Source organism: Orcinus orca, chromosome 20, assembly GCF_937001465.1.
Source record: "Orcinus orca chromosome 20, mOrcOrc1.1, whole genome shotgun sequence".
In the NCBI taxonomy this organism is placed as follows: Eukaryota; Metazoa; Chordata; class Mammalia; order Artiodactyla; family Delphinidae; genus Orcinus; species Orcinus orca.
In genome coordinates this window covers 51,370,867-51,393,229 of record NC_064578.1, presented here as the reverse complement: position 1 = coordinate 51,393,229, position 22,363 = coordinate 51,370,867, and the positions used below count along the sequence as shown (strand labels likewise).

The 22,363-nt window shown below is 59.4% G+C and overlaps 1 protein-coding gene across 2 annotated transcripts; it reads left to right on the top strand.

The window, feature by feature from the left end:
- The first annotated feature begins 2,111 nt into the window (after positions 1–2,111).
- LMTK3 (lemur tyrosine kinase 3) lies at positions 2,112–20,450 on the top strand. 2 transcript variants are annotated; one of them, XM_033430575.2, is made up of 15 exons: positions 2,112–2,459; positions 3,344–3,477; positions 3,740–3,890; positions 4,399–4,475; positions 4,954–5,072; positions 7,123–7,210; positions 7,556–7,704; positions 8,091–8,175; positions 8,260–8,381; positions 8,542–8,691; positions 9,205–11,726; positions 14,446–14,861; positions 16,232–16,367; positions 16,528–16,665; positions 19,936–20,450. In XM_033430575.2, exons 1-15 carry the CDS (start codon positions 2,384–2,386, stop codon positions 19,950–19,952), a joined length of 4,380 nt encoding a protein of 1,459 aa, XP_033286466.1. In that variant the 5' UTR covers positions 2,112–2,383; the 3' UTR covers positions 19,953–20,450. The 2 variants fall into 2 exon arrangements, with proteins under 2 accessions (XP_033286466.1, XP_049559613.1); XM_049703656.1 differs by lacking the exon at positions 16,528–16,665 and having other exon boundaries at positions 19,936–20,095.
- The last annotated feature ends 1,913 nt before the right edge of the window (positions 20,451–22,363 follow it).

The window sequence follows — 22,363 nt, the reverse complement described above, 5'->3', positions numbered from 1 at the left end:
CGTACTCTTTACCTGCATATGGTCAGTCCACCCTGCAGCCCTGGTCCCGGCACCCCCTCCCTAGCACCCCTCCTGGCTTGATGAACCTGCCTCAGTTTCTCCAATGAGCCTCACTGAACCTCTCTCCCTCCCCCTCCCCTCGGGTCGCCTGTTCTGAGCGCGCCGGCTGCGCGTTTTGGACCCGGTGGGTCCTCGACCCCTACTGGGGGCGGGGGGCGGGGGTGGGCCTTCTGGGGATGGGGTGTCTGGGTCGCCTCCGCTGTGTGTAGTGAGACTGCGCCTGAGATGCGCAGCTCCCGCCCAGCCTCAGCCGGGAGGGACGCATCGCAGGGGCTCACTGACTACAGAGACGTCCGCGCGCAGGGTGGGCGTCCGTGCTTCCGGTGTGTCTGCAGCTCGGGGTGCTGTGCGGGGGCGGGGGTGGGGGAGGGTGACCCCGAGACGGCGGCGGCCTGGCACGTGATGTGTGCGTCCTTGTCTGTTTTGTCTGTGTCCCTGACGGACCGAGTTCCAGTCCCCAATCTGCCACTTCCCGGCTGCCTTGGGGCAGATGTCTGCTCCTCGCTGTGCCTGTTTCCTCATCTGTACGATGGGAATGATAAAAGAACCTGTCTCGGAGGCAGATGTCAGGATTTAAAAGTAATATGTGTAAAGCGCTGAGAACAATGCCTGGCTCGCAGTAAATGCTCATAAAATAAATAAATAAACTATGATCATGTATCTTTTGTATGAGGCAAGTGCCTATGTTGTGTAATGGCTATGTAACCTCATAGGAAATGTGGGTATTTGTGATGCGTGTGTCTGTGTGTATCTTTGTATGTGTTCTGTATGCCTGTGTGTATGTGATATGTGACCACGGTGGGGTACTGTGTCTTTGTAACCTTGTGTGAAATTTGTGTACATCTGTGATGTGTGTGCCCAGGTATGTTGAGGTACGCAATGTGTGTATCTGTGTGTTCAATGTGTGTGCTTGTGTTGTGTGTGTCTGCGTGTTTCTTGTATGTAAAATGTGTGTCACTGTGTATATGTGTATGTAATATGTATGTATCAGTGTAATATATTTATGTGTATTTTTGTAGGTGACTTTTGTAGCTTTGTATAGTCTTTGAATGTGCCGTGCGTCTATATCCATGTGTGAGTTGTGCTTGTACATGTGTATCTGGGTGTGTGACATGTGTCTCTGTGTATTCATGTGAGTGAAATGGGTCTGTGTGAGACGTGTGTGTCTTTGATGTATCTGTATCTATATATGTGTGTGTGTTGTGTGTGTGTAGTTGCATATGTGATGTGCAGGTCTCTCCATGTATCTGCTGTGTGTCTGTGTATATTCGTGCATGGTATACTTGTGTCTGTGTTAGTGTGTGTCACGTGTATGTCTCCGTGCAAGTGATGTCTGAGTATTTGTATGATGTGCATGTGTGTGTGTTTATCTGTGTCTGTGATGCGTGTGTCTGTGGGTCTTCTTTGTTGCCCATTTGTCTGTGGAATGTCTGTGTTCGTGACTTTGTACCTTGACACGTCACCGTGGTGTCTGTGTGGATCTTTGTCTGTGGCGTGTGTGTCTGTGGATTTGGGGCTTTACTTTGTCTGTGGCATGTGTGGGTCTTTGTGATGCATTTGACGTTCCTGCGTGGCCGGGTGCATCTGTGCAGGGGGCCGGCCTGCCTGTGCGTTCTTAGTGCAGCCTATCATCCCTGCGTCTTTGTGTGTGACGTGTACGTGTCCCCGTCTGCCGATAGCTGTCCACCTTTGTATGTGATGTGCTTGTCTATGAGGGTCTCTGCGACGTGTGTCAGCCGTGTGTGGGCTGTGTGTGCCTGCCTGACATCTGCATCGTGGCGCGGAGCACACGTGTCCCTGCTGGTAGCATGTCACAGCAGTGTCCAGGCCAGGCACTGTGGGCCCTGTGTCCCCCCCACACAAGGGTCTGCTGGTCCCTGTCTGTCCCTCCCCCTCCCCTCCCTCCTGGCAGCCAATGCTACTGGGGAGCCAGTTGCCATGACGACGCTCCATCCTCCCTCCATCCTCCCTCCTCCCACCCTTCCTCTGACAGGCTCTCTGCTCCCCCAATCCCGGCTGCCCTCGGGGGCGGGGCCCTCATTCTCCCCCCCCATCCTACCCTCTCCCCCCCAGCAACCCCGGCTCCCCAGCTCCTCTCCTGTCCGCCTCTCCATCCCTTCATCTGTCTGTCCCTTCAAAGAGGGGGAGGGGGGTACCTGAGCCAGTAAGCAGCCCCTCCCTCCCCCTGTCCTGAGTCTCCTGCCCCTCTCCTGGGCTGGGGGGAGGCCAGGGTCGCGCGGGTCCCCATGGCTGGGGGCTGAGGGCCCGCCCCCCCCTCCTCCCCAGCCGCCACCACCTCCACCTCCCTTCCATCCTCGACAAGATGCCTGCCCCCGGCGCCCTCATCCTCCTCGCGGCCGTCTCCACCTCCGGCTGCCTGGCGTCCCCGGCCCACCCAGGTAAGTCTGTCTGGCCATCCGGCTGTCCAGCGGCCCCCACCCCCACCCCGGCCTGCCCTGGAGGTCTGTCTGTGGGGCTCTGGCTCCATCACCTGTGTGGCGTCTTCCCGCAGCGAGCCAGGGCCTGGGGAGCCGCGGGGACGGTGCCTGTGTTAGCAGGGCCTGTGGGAGGAAGGCTGGGGGCTGGGTGGGGAGGGGGTCCGTTCGGGCAACATGTGTGTGTGCACACGCATGTGTGCAGGTGTGTGCAGGGAGCCGGGGAAGGACAGGGCCTCTGGGAGAATTGGGGACAGAGGGGAGGAATACTGTTTCTAAGGGGGACACAGCATTGGAGGCTGTCTCTAGCTTTGGGGGAGACCCAAGGCTTGCGGAGCTGCCTTCTCAGGGGTTTGGGTTGGGAACAGAGGACATGTGTGTGCTCCAAGCGTCCCTAAAAGAAACAAGCCTCAACCCCCGTAACTAGGAGGTTCCGGCATGGGGCAAGAATCTTCTCCCAGCCTGCAGTTGGGGGCTCATCCTCTTCCCCAAACAGCGGGTAAGAAGGCTGTTGTGGGAGCGTATTTTAAATTCTGAGAGCTCCAGCCTCCACTATTACTCCTCCTTCCCTCAATCCTCACTGAAATTCATCCAAGCCTGGGGGTGAGGTGATGGGGGGGAGTCCCAGGTTGGGGCGAGAGGAGGGACCCCACCCCCAACCCAACCACTTGAGAAGGCCCCAAACTACAACTCCCACAATGCCCTGGGCCATCCGGCTCCTCTGCCAAGGGGCCCTGGTTGCAGAGCATCATGGGAGTTGTAGTGAAGACTAGCTAGATGAGGAGGGGCACGGAATCCGGGAACCAGGGCCTTGAAGCCGGGACCCCAGCCCAGTCCTGTGCCCACAGATGGATTCGCCCTGGGCCGGGCCCCTCTGGCTCCTCCCTATGCCGTGGTCCTCATTTCCTGCTCTGGCCTGCTGGCCTTCATCTTCCTCCTCCTCACCTGTCTGTGCTGCAAACGGGGCGATGTCGGCTTCAAGGTGAGGTGCATGAGGGGATTCAAGGTCGGGAGGAAGACGCCAGCAAGTCCTTTCCCCCTCAATCCAGGTGGTAGGAGGGGGAGCGGCGTAGCGAGTCTGAGAGCCCTTCAGGCCTGAAGTTATGGCAAGGTCCAGAGCCTTGGGATGGGAATTGGACTGGGATTGGGGGACAGTTATGAGAAAGATGGGGATAGTATTGATGAGAAGGACCATGGCATGTCTCAGCCCTGTGTTCTCCCCCCCTCCCCCCTCCCGGCCCCAGGAGTTTGAGAACCCAGAAGGGGAGGATTGCTCTGGAGAGTACACTCCCCCCGCCGAAGAGACCTCCTCTTCACAGTCGCTGCCTGATGTCTACATTCTCCCTCTGGCCGAGGTCTCCCTGCCGATGCCTGCCCCGCAGCCATCACACTCAGGTACTGCCCCGCACCCTGACTAGGGCCTCATGGCCCCACGGGACAGGGTGGAAGGCCCTGAGAGTTTTCCCTCAGGGAACAGGGAGCAGAGGCCCAAGGCAGCCAAGGGGAAAGGCAGAGGTGGGAGCCCCGGAATCTTGGAAGCAGCCTGAAGGAAGTCAGAGAACATCTTGGTAGAAGCCATTGCTTCATCCACAACCAGATTTGGGGATTCTTGTGGGGCAATCAATGGTAAGGTCAGCCTAGATCTTAATGTCAGAGGTAGCCGATGGCAGGCTGAAGTCATGTCATAGGAGCTTGGGATGCCAAAGGGAAGGACAGATTGGACGTTGGAACCTTGTGGGCAGCCAATGAGGAGGCAGAGATCCCATCGTGGAATGTTGGGGCAGCCAATGAAAACAGATTTGTTGTGTCTGCTTTGACCCCAGTCCCCACTGAATTGAGGGGTGTTGTTGGCACTTGGGAGGGGAGAGAGGCTCAGGTGCCTCTCCCTTTTGCCCCCCACCAGACATGACCACCCCCCTGGGCCTTAGCCGCCAGCACCTCAGCTACCTGCAAGAGATTGGGAGTGGCTGGTTCGGGAAGGTAATTAAGTGGGGCTGGGGGTGGGCGGTGGAGGGTGCATACGATCCAGGGCGATGCTCCTGTTCTGTGTCATCCCCCCTGCTCCCACCACTACTCATCTGCCCCCTGCCTCGTCCCCCTGCCCCCCTCAGCCCACCCATTGCCCTCCCCTCTGTTCACCTCTCACCCACTCCCGTCCACTCCATCCCCCCGCCACCTGTCGGTCAGCGCCTCCCTCCTCACTCCATTGACCACTCCGCCTCGCCATCCGGCTCTCCACGCGTCCGTCTGTCCATCCTTCCACCCGTCCCTGCGTCCATCGGACTCTGGGCCTGTGAGTCTCTAACCCCGCCTCTGGTGGGAGTACGAGGGTGGTGGGATTTGAAGGAAGAGGCTGGAAAGAGGGGGAAGATGGGAGCCATACGGTGGGGTGGAGGGTGGTCCCTGGGATGGGGCTGGGGAAACCACAGGCACTGCCTCCTGGGTCCCCCTTGATCAGGTGATCCTGGGAGAGATTTTCTCGGACTACACCCCAGCCCAGGTGGTGGTAAAGGAGCTCCGAGCCAGCGCAGGGCCCCTGGAGCAGCGCAAGTTCATCTCAGAAGCACAGCCGTACAGGTATGGGGACTTCTCGCTGGATGTGGGGCTCGGAAGGCCCAAATATCTGAGTTTGTGCCTCAGGGAGGTAACATTGGGAAGTGGGAGGAGTGCAGTGTGGGGTCAGATCTGGATTCGAATCGTCCATCTACCTTTTCCTGGCTGTGCCACTCAGTCCAGAGAGTTTCCCTCCCTGAGCCTCAGGTTCTTCCTTGGGACAGAGCCGGGGAAATGAAGGCAGTGTGATGAAGGCGAGGGGACAGCACAGAAGCTGAGCTGGAGACCTGCCCCTCTCCACTCTGAACCTCAGTATTTTCATCTGGAAAGTGAGTCCAGGAAGTCTGAGCAGCCTCATGTAGAGGGCAGCTGAGAGGATGCGAGATGACCCTGTCTTAGGCACTGGGTACCTCATGGTGGTTCCCTTCCTCAGGCCCCTGCTTGTGCGTGAGGAAGGACAGAATCAGAATCACAGACCAGGGTCCTCCCACCTCTGCCCCCATTTGACTGGGAGGTCTGGGAAGGCAGGACCCTGTCCCTCCCTTGCCTGGTCTCCCCTCCACTCTAAGGGCTTCTAGACAAGAATTAAATAAACATTTGTTACATGAATGCCCTGTGGGGTAGTGAGTGCCCTGTCATGGAAAGGGCGCATACACGGGGACCTCTTATCAGAAGGTTGTAAAAGTGAGCTTTGCCCAGAGATTTTCTTAGCCCCTTCCTCTGAAACCTCCCATGGTTTTCTGCGGCCTGCAGGACAAAATCCCACTGGTCCCTACAGCCCACAAGCCCTGTTCCCTTCCTGCCACCAGCCCTCTCACCCCCTGCCACGCGGTCTCCCCACTGACCCTCCCACATGGCAGCTTCTTTCCTGCCACAGGACCGCCGTCCTGCTGTTCCCTCTGTCTAGAATATCACTCCTGCCTCACCCAGCCCCAGTTTCAGATGGTGGGAACCCTTGCCCTTCCTGGGTCTCAGAACAGAAAGGCCTTCCCTTACACATACACACTCACACACACACACACTCCCTCTCTCCCTCCCCCACCTAAGGAGGACCCTGGAATGCTCCGTCACGTTAACTTGTGTATTTTCTGCATAACACGTATCCTAGTTTGTCATTACTTCATCCTTTTACTTGCTTCCTTGCCTGTCTCTCTCTAGGCCCGTGCTGGCACGCACTAGCCACATATGGCTATTTAAATTCGTCTTAAATAAAATGTAACCAAGTTCAAAATGTCTTTCCTCAGCTACCTCTGTCACATTTCGAGAGCTCAGTTGTCATATATGGCCGGTGGCTCCCGTGTTAGATCAGATCTAGAGGTGAAATGACTTCTGTGAGGTTACACACTTGGGAAAGAAGGAGACAGGATTCAGACCCCCAAGCCTGACTCTTACCCACAATGTGAGGATAAAAGAGGGGTATCCCCCAGTGTTGGAGGGGACAGTGACAATTCTTGAGGAAATGATGTTGAAACTAAGGGATGAGGAGGACTTTGATGAGAGGAGAGTGTTCTCCACAGAGAGAAGCGTACATGCAAAAGGCTTGGAGCCTAAGCAGGCACCTGTGCGTTTGGAGAGCGGTACACAGGCGTGAAGAATGATACTGGGGAAGGCAGAGGGGCAGGAAAGACCGAGGATTGAGCCAGGCTCTGTCCCAGGGTACCAGGGAGCCATGGAGGGTCATAAGCAGGTGGGCATCAGGTCAGGGACACACTGGAAGGGAGAGACTGGAGGCAGGGAGGCCGGCAGGAGGCTGAGAAGAGAGTCCAGGAGGTGAGGAGGCTTGAGCTGGGGCTGTAGGGAGGGCAGGGGAGGGGGAAGAGTCAGGGGGCAGGAAGAAAGGCTGAGGGGGTGGCGAGCCAGAAGGAGGGGCAAGGAGGTGCCTGGGGGTCTGGCTCAGGGACTGGGAGACAGTGGGGTGGTCCTGAGGTGGGGATGTGGGGAAGGAGTAAGGCAACTGAGACCAAAGAGGTTGAAGGAACAGTTTGGTTTTGCTGGGAGGTTGGGGTGGGACAGAGGGCTGGGGTGGGAAGGAAGGGGCTGTTTCCTGACCCAGGCAACCCCCTTCCCCTCGCAGGAGCCTGCAGCACCCCAACGTCCTTCAGTGCCTGGGCGTCTGCGTGGAGACACTGCCCTTTCTGCTGATTATGGAGTTCTGTCAACTGGTGAGGGTCTGGGGCAGGGGAGGCAGAGCCGGGAGCTGGGCAGGGTGAGGGCTCAGGGCAGTTCCTAGGGATCTGCAGCAATGACATCATCATCATCATAGCAACACCTGTGACAAGCACTGCCATCTCTGTAGATGAGTACTCACTCCCCAGGTGGTGCACCCTGAACTAGCGCATGAGGTGGGTGGGTGCTGTTCCTGTGCGCTTCTAAGCAGCAGGGGAAACTGAGGCCCAGAGGGGGCTGCCCACTGAGGGCAGAGGTCATCCCATCCTCGCCTCGGATTGCCTGGTGTGGGTGCCTGGGAGGGGGCGGTGGTGCTGACCCCTCCCTGCCCTCTCTCCCAGGGGGACCTGAAGCGTTACCTCCGGGCCCAGCGGCCCCCCGAGGGCCTGTCCCCTGAGCTGCCCCCTCGAGACCTGCGGACACTGCAGAGGATGGGCCTGGAGATCGCCCGCGGGCTGGCACATCTCCACTCCCACAACTATGTGCACAGGTGGCAGCCTGGGAGCCACCGGGAGGAATGGGGGGGAGGGGACTACTTAGGGGAAAGAGGCCAGGCTACGGGGGTGGATGGTGAGGCCACAGGGGAGGGGTTTAAGGATGGAAGGAGGCTTGAGTGGGAGACACAAAAAGGGGGGAAAGCCCAGGAGGGTCAGGGGGAAGAGGCGGAGTCAGGAGAGTAGGGGAGGAGTCAGGAAGGGAGGAGGGGGTCACAGAAGAGAGGGAGGAGTCAGGGGAGGGGGAGGAGTCAAGGTAGGAGAGGAGGAGGGAGGAAAAGAAGAGGGAAGGGGAGCAGTGCGGGAAAGTGGGCGGGGTCTAGGAAGGGGGGGCGGGCTTCCCCAAGCTACCCGCCTCTTACCTCGCCCCTCTCGCCCCCAGCGACCTGGCCCTGCGCAACTGCCTGCTGACCTCCGACCTCACCGTGCGCATCGGAGACTACGGGCTGGCGCACAGCAACTACAAGGTGAGGGCTGGCCTCCATCAGAGCTGGGAGGGGGCGGGGGGCGTCCCGGCCTGCTTGACCGCGCCCCGTGCCGCCCACACCCAGGAGGACTACTACCTGACCCCCGAACGCCTGTGGATCCCGCTGCGCTGGGCAGCGCCCGAGCTCCTCGGGGAGCTGCACGGGACCTTCATGGTGGTGGACCAGAGCCGCGAGAGCAACATCTGGTGAGGGGCCCGGGCCGGGGGCGGGGGGGGGGGGCCGAGGAGGGCAAGGAAGGCAGAAGGGTCACAGGTTCTACGGATGGGGCAACTGAGGCCTGGAGGGGAGGCCCTCTGGCCCGTCAGGGCAGGGCTATGACCTTCCTCTGACCTTTGCTCCCCGCAGGTCCCTAGGGGTGACCCTATGGGAGCTGTTTGAGTTTGGGGCACAGCCCTACCGCCACCTATCAGACGAGGAGGTCCTCGCCTTCGTCGTCCGTCAGCAGCACGTCAAGCTGGCCAGGCCGAGGCTCAAGCTGCCCTACGGGGACTACTGGTGAGGGCGGGGCCTGACCCCGGACCCCTGACCTTCCACCTCCCACCCCAGGATGATCCCAGAATCCTCCGCGTCATTCCACACTCTCCCCCCTCCACAACTGCACCACTTGCTGCCAGCCCTAGAATGGAGTGGGGACGTCCCCACCCCTTCCACCAGCATCTGCTACTTGGAACGGGGAAACTGAGGCATGGAGTGACAGCTGGTGTTTGAACCTGGTTTCTCCAACCCTAGAAGACCCCTGCTGCTTGCTTGTCTCTGATTCCAAAACTTGTAACCCAAACGCGAAGGCCACCTTAACCCTCATTTCTGCACATGTGCCTTGCTGTCCTCTCTTCTTCTAGGTCTCTGTCTCCCTCTCTCTGGTTTCTGTTCCCCCCTCTCTCTGGGTCTTGGTCCTCTTCTCCCTGGGTCTCTGCCCCCCACTTTCTCCTGGTCTCTGCCCACCCCCAGTGACCCCCCCGCCCCCCAGGACTCTGCCCTACTCACTCTTGCCTCCTCCCCCTCCCCCAGGTACGACATCCTGCAGTCCTGCTGGCGGCCGCCTGCCCAGCGCCCCTCGGCCTCTGATCTGCAACTGCAGCTCACCTACCTGCTCTCCGAGCGGCCCCCAAGGCCCCCGCCGCCGCCGCCGCCCCCCCGAGATGGTCCCTTCCCTTGGCCCTGGCCCCCGCAGCACAGCGTGCCCCGCCCGGGGACCCTGTCCTCTCCGTTCCCCCTTCTGGATGGCTTCCCTGGGGCTGACCCGGACGACGTGCTCACGGTCACCGAGAGTAGCCGTGGCCTCAACCTTGAGTGCCTGTGGGAGAAGGCGCGGCGGGGGGCCGGTCGGGGCGGGGGGGCACCCACCTGGCAGCCAGCGTCCGCACCCCCGGCCCCCCACGCCAACCCCTCTAACCCCTTCTACGAGGCGCTGTCCACGCCCAGCGTGCTGCCGGTCATCAGCGCCCGCAGCCCCTCCGTGAGCAGCGAATACTACATCCGCCTCGAGGAGCATGGCTCCCCGCCAGAGCCCCTCTTCCCCAATGACTGGGACCCCCTGGACCCAGGAGTGCCTGCCCCCCAGGCCCCCCAGGCCCCCCCCGAGGTCCCCCAGCTGGTGTCCGAGACCTGGGCCTCCCCCCTCTTCCCGGCGGCCCGGCCCTTCCCGGCCCAGTCCTCAGCCTCCGGCAGCTTCCTCCTGAGCGGCTGGGACCCCGAGGGCCGGGGCGCCGGGGAGACCCTGGCAGGAGACCCCGCCGAGGTGCTGGGGGAGCGGGGGGCCACCCCGTGGGCCGAAGAGGAGGAGGAGGAGGAGGAAGGCAGCTCCCCGGGGGAAGACAGCAGCAGCCTTGGGGGGGGCCCCAGCCGCCGGGGCCCCCTACCCTGTCCCCTGTGCAGCCGCGAGGGGGCCTGCTCCTGCCTGCCCCTGGAGCGGGGGGAGGCCGTCGCCGGCTGGGGCGGCCACCCTGCTCTTGGCTGCCCCCATCCCCCCGAGGACGACTCGTCCCTGCGGGCGGAGCGGGGCTCCCTGGCCGACCTGCCCCTGAACCCCCCCGCCTCGGCCCCCCCCGAGTTTCTGGACCCCCTCATGGGGGCGGCGGCGCCCCAGTACCCCGGGCGGGGGCCACCTCCCGCTCCCCCCCCGCCGCCGCCACCTCCTCGGGCCCCCGCGGACCCGGCCGTGTCCCCCGACCCCCCCTCGGCCGTGGCCAGTCCCGGCTCAGGCCTGTCGTCTCCGGGCCCCAAACCGGGCGACAGCGGCTACGAGACCGAGACCCCTTTTTCCCCCGAGGGAGCCTTCCCCGGTGGGGGGGCAGCAGAGGAGGAAGGGGTCCCTCGACCACGGGCTCCCCCCGAGCCCCCCGACCCGGGAGCGCCCCGGCCACCCCCAGACCCGGGTCCCCTCCCGCTCCTGGGGGCCCGGGAGAAGCCGACCTTCGTAGTTCAAGTGAGCACCGAGCAGTTGCTGATGTCCCTGCGGGAGGACGTGACAAGGAAGCTCCTGGGGGAGAAGGGGGCAGCCGCCCGCGAGACAGGGCCCAGGAGGGCGGCGAGAGGCCCCGGGAACCGAGAGAAAGCCCCGGGCCCAAGCAGGGGCCCCACAGTCCTGGACAGCGGGAAGCAAGCCCCAAGCCCGCAAGAGGGCCCGAGCCTCCCCGTGAACGGGGTGACAGTGCTGGAGAACGGGGAACAGAGAGCCCTGGGCGTCGAGGAGAAGGTGGCGGAGAATGGGAGCCCGGGGTCCCCAGAGAGAGAAGAGCAAGTGCTGGCGAATGGGGAGCTGCCACCCCCAAGGAGGGAGGAGAAAGTGCTGGAGAATGGGGGCCTGGGGTCCCCGGCGAGAGAAGAGCAAGTGCTGGTGAATGGGGGCCTGACACCCCCAAAGATCGAGGAGGTGTCAGAGAATGGGGGCCTGAGACTCCCCAGGAACCCGGAGAGGCTGCCAGAGACTGGGCCTTGGAGAGCCCCAGGGCCCTGGGAGAAGATGCCCGAGAGTGGGGCTCCAGCCCCCATGAACGGGGAGCCAGCCCCAGAGACCTCGCTGGAGAGAGCCCTGGCACCTGGCGCAGTGGTCTTGGCCCTGAACGGCGGGGAGACAGCCCCTGGCCCCACTGGCCCAGCCCCCAGGAGCGGGGTGCTGGAACCCGGGACCGAGAGGAGAGCCCCCGAGACTGGGGGGGCACCGAGAGCCCCCGGGGCTGGGAGGCTGGACCTCGGGAGTGGGGTCCGAGCCCCAGTGGGCATGGGGATGGCCCCCGGCGGCGGCCTCGGAAGCGGCGTGGACGCAAAGGCCGGATGGGTCGACAGCACGAGGCCACAGCCGCCTCCACCACCACTGGAAGCACAGCCGACGAGGCCGGAGCCAGCGCCCCAGAGAGCCAGGCCGGAGGCAGCCTCCGAGGGAGAGCCCGGGGTCCCAGACAGCAGAGCCGGCGGAGACACAGCACCCAACGAAGACGGGGACCCCCCCAAGCCCGAGAGGAAGGGCCCCGAGATGCCACGACTGTTCTTGGACTTGGGACCCCCTCAGGGGAACAGCGAGCAGATCAAAGGTGAGCAGGCTGCTGGGAGCACGGGAGCGCGGTTGGGGGCCGAGGCCCAGCTCCTTCCAAGATGTAGGGTGCAGTTGAGAAGCTCAGGCTCCCAGGTACCAGACAGGTCAGCCTGATGGTGACAAGTGCAGACCCTAGAGCCACACTCCCTGGGCTCAAATCCTGGCTTTGCCCCTTCCTAGCTGTGATCTTGGACAGATGACCTTCTCTGTGCCTCAGTTTCCCCATCTGCCAAAAACGGATGACAAGGATAGCGCCTACCTAATAGGATTGCGAGGGTTAAATGAGTTAGGACTTCCAAAGCCTTTGGCCCAACGCCTGGCACTTCTAAGCACCTGCTGTTACATCACAATTCACGTCAACTAGGGGATGCAAACTCAGATGCCCACAGGGGTCAGACAGTATAAGGGAATGAATGACAGGTGGGAATGAATGAATGAATGAGAGCTGGGAGACGTGGGGTAGGAGTTGGGGAGGAAATGCAGCTACTTCTCAGCTCCATTCAGGAATGCCCACCTGGTGTTGCCAAATCTGCTGCTTTCCCCCTTTAAGCCAGAGTTCTGGGTGTATTAATGGTTGAAACCACTCAAAAGAAGCCTTTCTGTGGGCTGGGCTGCCAGTGCGTAATCTCTGGTTTAAACTTTCCAACAAGCTGAGGCATCTATTTATTGTGCCAGGCCTCCTGTGCACCAGGCCCTGAGCTGTCCAGGGCTGAGACCCAGGGAGCCTCAGACCCTGCCCTGCCCACCCCAGTACTGGTGGCTTGAAAGCCTAGTAGAAGGGCCTTTTCTGGAAACTGAGTTTTGATAGGAACACAGGAAATAGTTTGTCATAGAGAGGGGACAATTTAAGAGAAGATAAATGGAGAGTAAAATAAACAGCCCCTGCTTAGATGTGGACATAGGGACTGTGGTTCCACTGGAATCATCCAGAGGCCTGATTTCCTTAAATACTGGTATGAAAGTTATAAATGACTGGGACTGTTTTATATTGGCAACCTCACAGCCACACTTGAGGGAAGGGTTATTCTCTCTGTTTGCCAGAGGAGCCTGAGGCTGAAGAGGGAAAGGTCAGGAAGGGGACTGAGCACAGAACCTTCCTTCCTCAAACCCATGGCATTAGAACACTACCACTTCCTCAAGGTTGTTGTGGGGAGTTTGCAACCAGCTGTGTCAGGAAAGACCCTGGGCAGCATAAAAATGACAGGGGATGAGCAACTAAGATGCCTCAGAGGATCTGAAGCGGGGGTGGGGTGGGTCGGTGTTGTTGGGTGCGAAGAGACTGGGAATAGCATGCTTTTCTTTTTTTTTTTTTTTAAATCCAGTGAACTCCTACTCATCCTTCATGACCCCACTCAAATTCCCCCTTCCCTGGGAAGCCTTCCTGATTTCAAAAGACTGTCACCCTGTCCTTCCTCTGGGTATCCACAGCCCTTGATAGCTTCCTCTATAAAGCCCCACTCCACCCCATCACCTTGAGATGGGTGGTCAGGGAAGGCCTCAATGAGGAGGTGACTTCTGAGCAGACATGAAGGAAGTGAGCCAGGTTGACATCTGGGAGAAGGATGTTTCAGGTAGAGGACACTGAGATGGGCATTAACTTGGCATGTTCATGGAATAGCAAAAGGCTGGTGAAGCTGGAGTTGAGTGAATGAGGGGTGGAGAGTGACTCAGTCCACATACATCTTTCTCCTTGCCCTGCCCTGACCCTCTTCTCATCCCCACCATCGCCCCCCACAGGGCCTGGCACACAGCTCACTTATGCAGTAATGGAGGAATGAGTGGCCCCTCCATTTACCAGTGAGGAAACAGAGGCTCAGAGAGGTGGATCTGCTTGCCCAGGGACACACAGCAAGAGAGCAGGGTAGGCTTGGGATTTGAAGTGAGGTTTCCTCCTCCAGGGACCTGAAGTCCTTCCCCCCCAGCAGGCTGAGATCAAGGAGTCTTAGGGCAGGGAAAGGACCTGGAGATGGCTAGACACCCCAATTTTCTGGCGATTGAGGGCCAAAAAGGGAAAGTAGGTACCTTGGTCAACATTGTGTAGCAGGGAACATTTATTCACAAATATTGACTGAGTACTTCTATGTGCTTGGGGTTTGGGAACGCAGCCAGAATGAGCCCAACTCAGTCTCTGTTCTGTGGCAAGGCAAACATTAATCACACTGCCACAGAATTACAGTTCTATACTGAGATCAACCGCTAGGAAGGCGAGGTGCTTGGTACTATGGGGTGCAGAGCGGGTTGCCTGGCCTGACCTCTTGGTAGATCTCCAAAGGCTTTGAAAGTCCAGACAGAGCTGGACGATGAATAGGACTTGAGTTAGATAAGGAAGTTCCAGGCAGAGGGAACAGCCTATGCAAAGGCTCAGAGGTGGGAGGAATGGGGATGTGGCCCATGTGGTTGGATGGAGGTCAAGCCAGAATGAGGTGGGGACAGAACCAGGGGAGGTCAGCACAGCCAGGGCACTCGGGCCTGGTGGCCCCGGGAGAAACTGGGGCTTTGTGCTGTGGGAACTGGGGAGCCACGGGGAGGGTTAAGCACTGGAGTAGGGGGAAGACCGCTACCCTTCTGCTTGGAGACCCCCAGTGCAGCCTTTTGGTTCACAAGGGTGGAAACAGGCCCAGACTGTGGCTGAGATTACCTAAGGACACAGAGTTAGGCGGGAGGGCATGCCTCAGTTTCCCCAGGAACAGGAGCTCACCGGGTGTCTCCCCTCGCAGCCAAGCTCTCGCGGCTCTCGCTGGCGCTGCCGCCGCTCACGCTCACGCCGTTCCCGGGGCCGGGCCCGCGGCGACCCCCGTGGGAGGGCGTGGACGCCGGGGCAGCTGGCGGGGAGGCCGGCGGGGCGGGGGCGTCGGGGCCGTCGGAGGAGGACGGGGAGGACGAGGACGAGGACGAGGAGGAGGACGAGGAGGCGGCAGCGGCGGGCGCGCTGGCGGGGCCGCGGGGCCCCGGGAGAGCGCGGGCAGCCCCGGTGCCCGTCGTGGTGAGCAGCGCCGACACGGACGCGGCCCGCCCGTTGCGGGGGCTGCTCAAGTCTCCACGCGGGGCCGACGAACCCGAGGACAGCGAGCTGGAGAGGAAGCGCAAGATGGTCTCCTTCCACGGGGACGTGACCGTCTACCTCTTCGACCAGGTGGGCTGCCCCCGCGCAGGACCCCGGGGCTGGGTCTAGGGAGGGGCGGGGCCTGGATGAAGACCACGCCTAGATTGGGGGCGGGGTCTACAGGGTGAGGGCGGGCCAGGGAATGGGGCGGGACTTGAAGGACCAGATGAGGCCTTGAGTGTAAGGGCGGGGCCAGGGAATGGGGCTGGGCCTGGAGGAAGGCCGCGCCTCAAGTAGGGGCGGGGCCTGCAGGGTGAGGGCGGAGCCTGGGGAGAGACTGGCTAGGGAAACAGGGCAGGATGAGTCCTTGAGTGTGAGGGCGGGGCCTGGGGATGGGGCGGGGCCAGGGGAAGGGCCGAGTCCAGAGCAGAGGTGGGGCCTGGGGTGGGGGAAGGTGCTGGAGGGCTAGGGAGAGGCCTGGAGATGAGAACGGATCCGGAAGGAAAGCGCGGTACCTGGTGGTCAGAGGCTAAGGAGAAAGTGAGAGGATTAGGGCGTGGTCTGTAAGTGGGGGCGGAGCCTAGTGAAGTTCGGGATGAGGTTTCTGCACCAGCGCTCTAATGTTGTGGAGGCCGAGGGGCCGGCTCAGGATGGAGGGGATCTTATCCACTAGGGGTGGGCCATGGATAAGCTGCAGGTAGGGCTTAAAGAGATGCTGCTTGTAGTGTTAAGATACTAAGTGCAGTAGTGGGTTCAGGGATGGGACACAGCTAATGAACTGGGGCGGGGCTAAGAGAGATGGGTTGGGGATTGTGTTAAAAGTAACTAGCCTGGGAGGTTAGTGTTGAAGAGAAAAACAGGGCGGTGTAGTGCTTGTGGACTGGGGCCGTGTCTAGATGAACCTGGGGCGGGGCATACTAAGGTTCTGAGATGAGTGAGAACAGGGTCAAGAGCTGAGGCCTAGGGCACTGAAACAAACTGGAGCGGGGCCTCTTCAGAGGGCGGGGCTTAGGGGCTCGCGGGAGGGTCCGGAGATGCTCCAAATGGGTTAAGGGTTTGGAGGACCATAGGAACAGGTAGTTGTGGGGCCCGCACTTGGACGCCTGTGGCCGAGATCTAGGACGTGAGTAAGGGTCATGGAGACGGGACGGGACTTACGGAGACAGTCCTGGGTTAGGGGCTTCCGTGGAGGCAGCGCGTTAAGGAGCCGGGAGAGAATTCCTGCAGTGGACTGCTTAGCTGTGGGCGGGACTCCGTGGTCGGGGGAGGAGCTTCAGGCCGGGGGAGGTTAAAGCTGGCCTGAGGCTTCGAAGGCAGATTAGGGGATCTTCAGAGAGAGCGATTGTAAATTGGGATGCCTGAAGCCCCAGAAATGTTAGCGGGGTTTGTTGCTTGTTGGGATGTAGTGAGTGCGATGTGACGGTTCACCCCCTCTTGCCTCCCCTAATATGCCTTCATAGGAGACGCCAACCAACGAGCTGAGTGTCCAGGGCCCCCCCGAGGGGGACACGGACCCGTCAACGCCCCCAGCGCCCCCGACGCTTCCCCACTCCGCCACCCCCGGAGATGGGTTTCCCAGCAACGACAGCGGCTTTGGTGAGGGCCGGGGCGGGGCAGAGTTGGGGGCGGGGTCTATGGGAAGGGCAGCGTCGGGGCGGGGCCTGCTGAGGGGCGGGGTCGGAGGGCTGAAGAAGTGACTGAGAGTCTGACCGCGTCCTCTCCTCTCCCTCCTCACCCCCCCCGCCCCCAATGCTAGGAGGCAGTTTCGAGTGGGCGGAGGATTTCCCCCTCCTCCCCCCTCCAGGCCCCCCCCTGTGCTTCTCCCGCTTCTCCGTCTCGCCTGCGCTGGAGACCCCGGGGCCCCCCGCCCGGGCCCCCGACGCCCGGCCCGCAGGTATCGTGCTTCAGACCCTTGGTCCTGCCCCACGTCTGCCAATCTCTCCCCATCTGTCTCTCCCACTTTCTTGTCCCCATCTCGCTGAATTTCTTTGCCTCTCTCCCAGTTTCTTCCTTCCCCTCTCTCAGTCTGGCTGCTCACCAGTGAAACCCCACCCACCTCTGGAACCCGCTCAGACCAAGAGGTGTCCATCAGATGGGCTTGGGCAATCACGCCCTTCCCTGAGCCTCAGTTTCCCTTCTGTAAGGATCCCCTCTGAGTCTTGCCCATCTTTTTTTTTTTTTTTTTTTGGCCACGTCCCTTGGCATGTGGGATCTTAGTTCACCGACCAGGGATGGAACCCGCGCCCCCTTAACCACTGGACCGCCAGGGAAGCCCCAAATCATTTCTTTCTTTCTTTTCTTTTCTTTTCTTTTCTTTCTTTCTTTCTTTCTTTCTTTCTTTCTTTCTTTCTTTCTGTCTTTCTTTCTCCCTCTCTCTCTCCCTCCCTCCCTCCCTCCCTCTCTTTCTTTCTTTCTTTTTCTTTCCGCTCTTTGCCCCATCTTTGTGCTAAGATTCCTGTCTGGTACCTGGTGGGTCTTGATCCCATCTCCTTTGGGGGGCATAGGTTGATCAGAGGCAGACAAGAAGCCAGAGGAAACCAGGGGGCTCAAAGCTGGTTAGCATGAACCAGAGCAGAGAGGACATGGCCAGGGAGCACCATAGCAATAACAGCAAGCACTCTCACAGACCCTAGAATGTGCTTGCAACATCTTACCCCATTTAATCCTCCCTATGATTCCATGGGGTGTATTCTAGTCTCATCTCCATTTTACAGAAGAGAAAACTGAGGCACAGAGAGGCATGAGGAGCCGGGGCACAAACCCTGGCTGCCTGGCCTCTGAGTCTGTGTCCACTCCAGTAGTCAGCATTTGTCAGGTACCTTTCTTGCGTTTCACTTACGCCATAATGGTAATCCTCACCACCACCTTAGGAGAACATCCCTGCATACAGGGCTTGCACTGGGCCAGGCGGGTGGAGGTGTTCCCAGAGGACAGAACTAAGTAGAGGGAAGGTGCAACTGGCTCTTTTCAGGGGGGACTCCATACCTGCTCCCCTACACTGTGCCCGAGTTCAGGTGTTGGCCCTGCCACTTCTTGGCTGGGTGACCTAGGGCAAGTCGCTTTCCCTCTCTGTAGTACCTCAGTTTCTGTAGAACGAGGAGGATAACAGGATCTAACTCCTAAGTTTGTTAAGGGGATTGAATGGCTTAATCGTCCCCTTGCAAGCTGCAGTGGTCTTTAACTGGTAGCTGTTACTGCGTTTAATGAAGTAGATGCTTGCATCGGCTGTACTGGGCTTGTGGGATTCCGTGCTGGGCAAGATCAATGAGCCCCCCTCCGCCCTACCCACAGCACTGCCCCACAGTCCCACAGTAAGTGAATAAGTGCCAACTCAGGGTTGCTGAGAAAGCAGATGACAAGAGGAAAGGGCTTTGTGTCCTCGGTGATGGAAGGGTCCTTTAACCGGGGACTTGAAGGGTTGGTTGTCGTTAACTAGGTGAAGGGGAAGGGGACAGCGTGCTAGCAGACAGGACAGCTTGCAGAGGGCCTGAGGCAGGAGAGAGCTTGGCTGATTCATGGAACAGAAGGGAAGCGGGTGTGTCTGGAGGTTACTTGCAGAGTTGGGTGGAGGGGGGTGGGTGTGGGAAGTGAGAGAGAGCAGGACAGACCCCACAGGGCTTGAGGGTAAGCTGAGGGGTGGGGACTTTGTCCTGGGGGCACTAGGGAGCCACGGGAGGAGTGTGAGCTGGGGAGGGGCAGCATCAGCCCCGGGTGTAGGAAGACTTCTCCCGGGCCTTGTGGGGGCCAGTGGAGGCAGGGAGGCTGGGGAGGAGGCCAGGCAAGGCTCCAGGGGGGAGAGGAGAGGACATACAGAGTCAAGGGCAGGAGGGATGGGCTGAGGGTTGACCCTTCACTTGGCAACATCCTCAGGTTTCACCCCCAAATGTCACTTCCTCCCAGAGGTCTTCTCAGAGGCCCCCAAGAGGACAGGGTGAGGTGGGTTCCAGGGCGTGGGGACACCAGCCAAGTGTTGAGTCAGGGCTGAGGCCCATAGGGCCAGCAATCCAGGATGACTTCACCTTTTTGTTCACCTGGAGAGGAGAGGGAGGGCCCGATCACACAAAATCCCAAATCCCTTTACTCAGTCCTTAGCTATTCCGCAGCTGGGCTGGGAAGCTGCTGAGCCGGTTTCAAGACCACGGCTGGGGGGTGGCTCTGCCCACTTCACACACGTTCCCTGGGTGCTGAGTGATGCCAGGAATCTCAGAGTTTCCCTCCTCCTTTGAAAAGGACACGAGGGTCATGCTCCCCATTTAAAGGGAGGGAAACCGAGGCTCAGGGACTGGAAGTGAGGGCAATGACTTGACCCAGGCCACTCAGGTGAGAAGTGGGAGGTGGAGTGGGAGGGTGCCCGGTGGGCAGCCCTGGTTGAGAGTCTCCACCCCACAGACCTTGGTTTTCTGGATCTGTTGTATGGGTGGGAGGCTCTCCTTCTGCCGGGAGAGAAGGGATCATGGTGGGAAAGTCTGGTGGGACGGCACTTTCTGCAGGGCCTCTACTGGGTGCTGGGGGTGCAGCAGTGACCAAATGCAGTCCCATCCTCTCTGATCTTCCAGTCTAGAGGGGCAAGCAGACAGGAAGCTAGCTCTTGGACAATGACTGAGATTATCCCAGAGGAGAAATGTGAAAGAAAATAACTATAGTGGAAGGGAATTCCCTGGCAGTCCAGTGGTTAGGACTCAGTGCTTTCACGGCCGAGGTGAAATCCCTGGTCGGGGAACTAAGATCCCACAAGCCATGCGGCGCCGCCAAAAAAAACAAACAACCCCTCCCCCCACTATAGTGCAGTGAGATAGAATGACCTTGGGGGGTGAGGGGGACGACTGCTTGACTGAGAATGGCCCGGAGAAGACCCCTGAAGAGGGGGCATGGCAACGGAGGCCTGAGTTCTATGGGAAGGGCTAAGGGCATGCTAGGCAGTTGGAACAGCCAGTGCAAAGGCCCTGGGGTAGGACTGTGCTTGGAGGAAGAGCAAGGAAGCAGAGCACTGTGGCTGGAGCAGAGTGAGTCGGGGGCGGGAGTAAATGACAGAAAAAGGACAGAGCAGATCAGGTGGGGCGCTCCCCATGGTGAGGGCTTGGTTTTCACTCCCATCGGCAAGCCAGAAGCCATGAGCCTTTCTGCCCAGTAATTCCATTTCTCTCTCCTCTCCCTCCATCCTCAGGCCCCGTGGAGAACTGACTCCCCGAAGACTTGACCCCCCTGCACCCCCAGAAGAGGGGTTGAGAGTAGAATCCTCTGTGGACGATGGAGCCACTGCCACCACCACAGACGCCGCCTCCGGGGAGGCCCCCGAGACCGGGCCCTCCCCCTCCCCCACCATGTGCCAAACAGGAGGCCCTGGCCCTCCGCCCCCCAGCCCCCCAGACGGCTCCCCTGAGCCCCTTGACCCCCTCGGTGCCAAATGAGGCAGGAAGCCCCTCACCCCTCCCTGGAGAGCCGCCTTTCTCGGAACTGAACTGAACTCTTTAGGGCCTGGAGCCCCTCTGCACAGTGGAGGCCCCTCCTCACCCACTCCCAGCCCCAGACAGGGGCCGAAGGCTTCAGGGACCTGGACCCTCCCATCTCGCGTCTCCCCTTTCCCACCCCAGCCTGGCCCCTGGAGGGGCCTCTGGTTCAAACCTTCGCGTGGCATTTTCACATTATTTAAAAAAGACAAAAAACAACTTTTTGGAGGAACGTGGGGCATGTGTGTGTTTCGGGAGATGAAGAGGGGAGGCTGCAGGGACCGGGTGCTGTCCAGGAGATATGGCCATCCTCACAGCCCCATCTGACAGGAACATCGAGGCTCAGAAAGGCAGAAATGCCTGTGTGGCAGCGAGACCCCCGGCTTCTCCGCTTCTCTGGATCTCAGTCTGGTGTCGGCATCACCAACTTCTGCTGCAGCCTCAACTTACAGTTCAGGAGGTGACGAGGAGCCGGCGAGGGTTCGGGAAGGTGGCAGGTTATGGTCAGAGCTGGGTTTCTGCAAGGTGGCCAGAAGCTGTCCCAGGGCCAGTGCTGGTGAGGAAAATGCTCAGAAATGACCTGCCAGCACCCACACTGGATCATGGCCACATCCCACACACCTCAGAACGGCACTGCCTGTGCCTCGAGGCACAGACCCTCTGCCTCGAGGGTCAGAATCTATCTCCCTGCCCATGGTAACTGTGCCTCAGTTTACCTGTTTCTTCATGTGACCACCCACCTGTCTGACATTCTCTTGCCTTCCCCCTAATGGAACCTCTCCATTCAAATTTCTCTCTGTTTTTTGTCCCTTTATCTCCCTATTTCACCCGGTCCCAGTTCTGTCTTTGTTTTCCCATCCCATGTCTTCAGCCTCTTTCTTCTCATCTATTTCTTCGTCTGAGTATCACCCCATCTCTACTTCTTTCTCCTTGTCTGCGTGTCCCCGTCACCTTCTTGTCTCTATTATGTCTTTCTGCCACGGGTTTTTTGTCTCGATTTCTTTTTTCTCAATTTGTCCTGGTCTCTTGACTGATTCTGTCTCCATCTTTGTCTTTTTTTCTTCTGACTGGGTCTGTCATTGCATCTCTGATCTCCTGGCTTCAACCTGTCTTCCTCCCACCCCCACCCGCCGTCACCTTGGTACCAGATTCATTTGTGTATAGGAAGGAAGCAGTTTGGATGAGGGAGGAGGGAAGGGGGCAGGAGTGGGGACCCAGCTGGGATGCTGTGTGGACTCCTGGCTTAGGAATTAAGATGATGAGAGCATCAGGGTCACATGTAAGTTGTGGGCGATGGAGAAAGAGCGAATGAGAGGATTAGGTTTTGCCTCTGTCCCCTACTGCCACTTCTGATAGATCTGGTGGTTCTTGAACTGATCTTGTAACATGTCTGCCCAGGGTGGGTGCTGCATGGAACCCAGCCAGGTTAGGCAGTGAGAGCCTAGGCTCCTGGGTCTGAGGGAGGAGGGGGCTGGGGGCCTGGACTTCCTGGGTCTGAGGGTGAAGGGGTGTATTAGCTCACTAGGGCTGCTGTAACAAAGTTCCACAAATTGAGTGGCTTAAACCAGACTTTATTGTGTCAGTTCTGGAGGCTAGATGTCCAAGATCAAGGTGTCGGCAGAGTTGGTTCCTTCTAAGGGAGAATCTGTTCCAGGCCTGTCTCCTAGCTTCCAGTGGCTGTCTGGCAATCTTTGGTGTTCCTTGGCTTGCAGAAGCATCACCCCGATCTCTGCCTTCGTCATCACATGGCCTTCTCTCCTTGCATGTGTGTCTCTGTGTCCAAATGTCCCTTTGTATAAGGACGCCAGTCAAGTTGGATTGGGGCCCACACTAATGACCTCATCTTAACTAATTGTATCTGCAATGCTTCTATTTTGGAATAAGATCACATTTTGAGGTTTTGGGAGTTAGGACTTCAATATATGGATTTGTGGGGGACACGGTTCAACCCCTAACAAGGGGGTTGGGAGTATGGGGTCCTGGGAGAGGAGGGAGCTGAAAGCCAGAATTCTCCATCCTTGGGGAGAAGACGGATTGGGGGCAAAACTGAAGGACCATTCTGAGGAGACTGGAGTCTGATTTTAATGTTCCACAGGCATCTCCAGCTTAATTTGGCTAAAACAGAACCACTGATTTCTCCCCCCA